The sequence below is a fragment of the Otolemur garnettii genome, unplaced genomic scaffold (assembly GCF_000181295.1).
Source record: "Otolemur garnettii isolate 467f Iridium unplaced genomic scaffold, OtoGar3 scaffold00080, whole genome shotgun sequence".
In the NCBI taxonomy this organism is placed as follows: Eukaryota; Metazoa; Chordata; class Mammalia; order Primates; family Galagidae; genus Otolemur; species Otolemur garnettii.
This window is the reverse complement of record NW_003852475.1, coordinates 4096208-4101397: the sequence shown is the minus strand read 5'-3', so window position 1 is coordinate 4101397 and position 5190 is coordinate 4096208. Positions and strand designations below refer to the sequence as shown.

The 5190-nt window shown below is 36.5% G+C and overlaps 1 protein-coding gene across 2 annotated transcripts in view; it reads left to right on the top strand.

Annotated features, from left to right (window-relative positions):
- Nucleotides 1-5190, top strand: part of DARS (aspartyl-tRNA synthetase) — a 97513-nt gene that overhangs the window by 63952 nt on the left and 28371 nt on the right. For both annotated transcript variants that reach the window (XM_003794382.3, XM_023515855.1), the window contains exon 10: nucleotides 1546-1693. In XM_003794382.3, the coding sequence (XP_003794430.1) occupies nucleotides 1546-1693 (148 nt within the window). The remainder of the gene's footprint in view (nucleotides 1-1545; nucleotides 1694-5190) is intronic.

The following is a 5190-nucleotide window of genomic DNA, read 5'->3' as shown; positions in this document are numbered from 1 at the left end:
AAAAAAAGAAATGGGATCTAGCCTTTCGGCCGGAGATGCCATCTTTCAGTAATTCACCAAAATGACAAACACAAAGGGAAAAAGGAGAGGCACCCAATACATGTTCTCTAGGCCTTTTAGAAAACATGGAGTTGTTTCTTTGGCCACATATATGCGAATCTACAAGAAAGTGATATTGTAGACATCAAAGGAATGGGTACTGTTCAAAAAGGCATGCCACACAAATGTTACCATGGCAAAACTGGAAGAGTCTAAAATGTTACCCAGTATGCTGTTGGCATTGTTGTAAACAAACAAGTTAAGGGCAAGATTCTTGCCAGGAGGATTAATGTTCGTATTGAGCATATTAAGTGCTCTAAGAGCCGAGATAGCTTCCTGAAACTCGTGAAGGAAAATGATGAGAAAAAGAAGGTAGCCAAAGAGAAAGGTACCTGGTTCAACTGAAGCGCCAGCTTGCTCCACCCAGACAAGCCCACTTTGTGAGAACCAACGGAAAGGAGCCTGAGGTCCTGGAACCCATTCCCTATGAAGTCATGGCATAATAAGTATATAACATAGAACACAGGAGTACCAGTGGACCCATGTTTTTAGGTGCAAGAACCCATTTATTCCCCATAAGCTCATGGTATAACAGGTGTACAGCATAGCACACAGGATCCAGTAGACCCCATGTAACAGTGATACAAGGTGCTAGAACCTATTTGCCATGAATTCAAAAGTCCATCGATGTTTTGTCACATTCAATGGCAAGGTACCTCCCTGAGCTACTGGAACCACTTCCCTGTGAATTCATGGCATGGTAGTTAAAAATGATAGCCCACTGCTACTGTAAAAATGTTTCTTGCTCATTCACTAAAAGTCTGATATTTTTTTCCCCAAAGAAATATTAAACCAAATTTTAATGTATCCTAAAAAAAAGAAGAAAGAAAGAAAAAGAAATGGAAAATAAAGGTTAGCATTAAATTATGAAGGCATAAACGTTTTAGACTTTTTGTCATTCTGTGTTTTGCTATAGTAGTCATTTGGGAGCCGTTGTAAGTTACTGAGCAAAAATGCATTACAGGAATATTAATTTGGCAGTGATATGAAAGATGAGCTGAGCTAGAGTCAGGAAGACTAGAAAGGAAGGAAATGCATTGAGTGATATTAAGAGCTGGATTGAGGTAATAACAAGAATAGCAAGAAATGTTACTTCATTTGTATAGAGCTTCATTTAGCTTGAGTCAAGTTTTAATAAAACTGAGAAAAACTTGCTATATTGGTCATAATTGAATCTTATTTTTAATTATTGAGGAGGCATCTCAGAATCTTGCATTCCCTTGGGGTGAGCCTCATTTATTAATTTACTGTGTGACTTTTAGTAAATTATAATGAACTTACCATGCAAGAAATGCTGAAGCAGATGGCTTATCAAAGGTCCTTCTACCTTTAGTGACACAAAATTGATAACCATTAGAGTCCTACTCAGTGGAATTTTCTGTTTAAAGTCCAATTTACCCAAAATTTAAACACTATTTTCAGTTTGTTTCTTTATTAACTTTACAGTATTCAGAGCTGAAGACTCTAATACCCACAGACATCTAACTGAATTTGTTGGTTTGGATATTGAAATGGCTTTTAATTACCATTACCATGAAGTTATAGAAGAAATTGCTGATACCTTGGTACACATATTCAAAGGACTTCAAGAAAGGTAAAAAAATATTTTATATCCCTAGATGGACTTAATTTCACATCCATTTGGATTCTTTTTTTTTTTTTGGCCAGGGCTGGGTTTGAACCCATCACCTCTGGCATATGGGGCCAACACCCTACCCTTTTGAGCCACAGGCACCACCCCAGTCTGTTTAGATTCTTTCTTTCTTTTTTTTTTTTTTTTTTTTTTTTTTTTTTTTTTTTGAGATAGAGCCTCAAGCTATCCCCCTGGGTAGAGTGCCATGGCATAGCTCACAGCAACCTCCAACTCCTGGGCTCAAGCGAGTCTCCTGCCTCTGCCTCCCAAGTTGCTGGGACCACAGGCGCCTGCCACAACGCCTGGCTATTTTTTTTGGTTGCAGCCATCATTGTTGTTTGGCAGGCCTGGGCTGGATTCGAACCTGCCACCTTAGGTATATGTGGCTGGCACCTTAGCCACTTGAGCCACAGGCGCCGAGCCCCGTTTTTAAAAAAAATTATTACAGGCCACCAAAAAAAAAAAATTCTTACATTGGCTCAGTGCCTATAGCACAGTGATTATGGTGCTGGCCACTATATTGAAACGTGAGTAAAGTTTCTATTTCATTTAGATATACAAATATATACAGGTGTGGATTTCATTGGTTAGAAAAATCTACACTCAAAATACTGCATCTAGATCCAAATCAGGGGGCCTCAACTAGTTAGCCTTTTTGGTGAAGTTACCAGGTTGTCAACAGTTCAACTAGATTTGCTTTTTTATGCTGAAATCCTGAATGTTTAAAGAAATAAGAGCATGTGTTATGTTTATAGCAGTTTGTTTTAGAGGTGGTAGTTAAGAAGTTGGATTTAGTTACATCCAATTAGCCTGAGTTCAAATCCTAGCTCTACTACTTACCTTTTTGTGTAGGTTATTTAACTCCGTTACCTCAGTTTCCTCAACTGTTAAGTGGAAATAGTAAAGACTTCCTTCAGTCTACTTATTTCTAATTCTTACTAAATCTGTAATTGAAAATCCTGTAAGATTAGTATGACAGCTTCTTCACCTAAGTCACCTGTTTGCAGCTAAATTAGTGGGTTGAGGTCAGATGTTTTACTAAACCCTCATCTAGGCATAGTAACTTTTTAATGAATAAGCAAGACCTAAAGATAAGGTCTTGTTTATTTTGAACAGAGAAATGGACAAGAATTAGTCTGAAACATGGAAGTTTCTGGTCACCATCAGAACTGATTGAGGCTAAATCTGTGTCAAATAAGGTTAATTTATAAACCATTTGTATTTATATTGAGTACTTAGTAAAGATTAGGAATTAGACTGAAGGGACTGGTGAATTAACAACATTTATAGAAATAGTAAACTTGATCTAGATCAGTGGTTCTCAACCTTCTAATGCCACGATGTATTTTCGTGACAAAGGGGTCATGACTCACAGGTTGAGAACCACTGATCTAGATTTTCAAAACTCGAATTATGTAAAATATCCATGTTAGGTACACCCTCTAAATTTGCAAATAGTTTTTCCCTTAAAGGTCATTGGAAGTTTTGTACTTGTGAGGATGTCTAACATGGAGAAAATAGGAAAAGAAAATAGAAAGCAAGTTAAGTATATGAAGAGAGTCTTTTTTCCTTTCTCCATACTTGTGATTATTTTTGAATTATTAGGTAGTGTATAATAGATTTGTCTAGAAGTTTAATAATTGATGAAGGAACATTTATAATTTTTATTTTAATACCACTATTTTAATTGCAGGATACCCTTTTCTCTTTTATCTTTCGTCCTCTGAAACATTTTGACACAGTTTATTTTAAGCAACTTTTTTTTTTGAGACAGAGCCTCAAACTATCCCCCTAGGTAGAGTGCTGTGGCATCACAGCTCACTGCAACCTCCAACTCCTGGGCTCAAGCAAGTCTCCTGCCTCAGCCTCCCAAGTAGCTGGGACCACAGGCACCCGCCACAACGCCTGGCTATTTTTTTTTTTTTTTTTTTGGTTGCTCCTGTTATTGTTGTTTTGGCGGGCCCGGGCTGGATTCAAACTCGCCACCTTAGGTGTATGTGGCTGGCACCTTAGCCACTTGAGCCACAGGCGCCGATCCATTTTTTAAGCAACTTTTATTCAAATAGTCCATGGAACAACTACTCATGTTTCTTAACAAAACTTTATACTTTAGGACTACAGTGAAGGAACATAGCTTTTCTCATTTTCTTTTCACATTTATAATTGAAGAAAGTTTTGAAACCCATTTATTTTAGATATTGATAGCTTCTCTATGTAATACAGAAGTTTGGAATTTCTACTTTGATTTTTATAACGAGACCACTGAATTCAGACCTTTGGAGTTAATCACATCTCTCCTGAAAAATTAGAGTGAGATACCATTACTGCCAGACTTTTCCAATAGACTTTAAGGTATCAATTTGAAAATAAAAACTTTCTATATACTTTCTATTTTTTCTAACTCATATATGAATTTTAAGTTTCTATGACCTCTGTTGCTTATATATTGAATTTTCTGGCTTATGTCATGTTCCTCTCATGTTTATTCTTAGTATTTCTCTCTCAGAGGGTGTGGGAGAGATTGCTTGGTGAATACAATGTGCAGTGTTTCAGTGATATATGCACTGAAAGGCCCTGATTTACCACAATACAGTATATCAGTTGCACTTGTATTTTATATATGCACAAATTTAAAAAATGGGAAAAATACTTCTCTTGTATAAGAATAATGCACAAGTGAATTTAAGATGTTGATGGCCATATTTTTGTACTACCATTGATAGGCATGAAGGGGAGTTGATGTCCAAAGCAAAGCTATTTAAAAATCATTTACTGAGTAAATACTACATAATATGTAAAGTCTCTGTCTTTTTATGGCTGAATAGTATTCCATCATATCTATATACCACAGTTTATTAATCCATTCATGGGTTGATGGGCACTTGGCTTATTTCCACGTTTTTACATCTTTTGTATTTACCTGGATATGAGTTAAAAATCATTCTCCTTAGTAAGGTATCTCAAGTATGGAAAACCAAGCATCCTATGTACTCAATACTAATTTGAAACTAGTAGATAAACTACCACAGGCCCAAACAAGAGGAAAGACATAATTAAATTCAATAAGAGGGGAAAGAGGGGCAAGGGCTCAGTAAGCCCCCACCTAACAGGTATAGTGTAGGGGGGGTATATGGCTCACCTCCTGGGTGAGAGACTCAAATACAACTTGGACTTTTTCTAACAATTGTAAATAATGTAATCTACTTGTATATACCCTTATATTAATCTGAAATTTAAAAATAAATAAAAAGTAAGAAATAAACTTAATTACGGAAAATTTCAAATATACACAAAAGTGTGGATGCTAGCCTAATGAGCCCCCATGTACTCATCACCCACTTTTAGCCATTGCCAACCCATGACCAATTTTTTTTTTTTTTTTTTTTTTTTGAGACAGAGTGTTGATCTGTCACCCCTGCTGGAGTATAGTGATGTCATCATAGCTCATTGTGCAACCT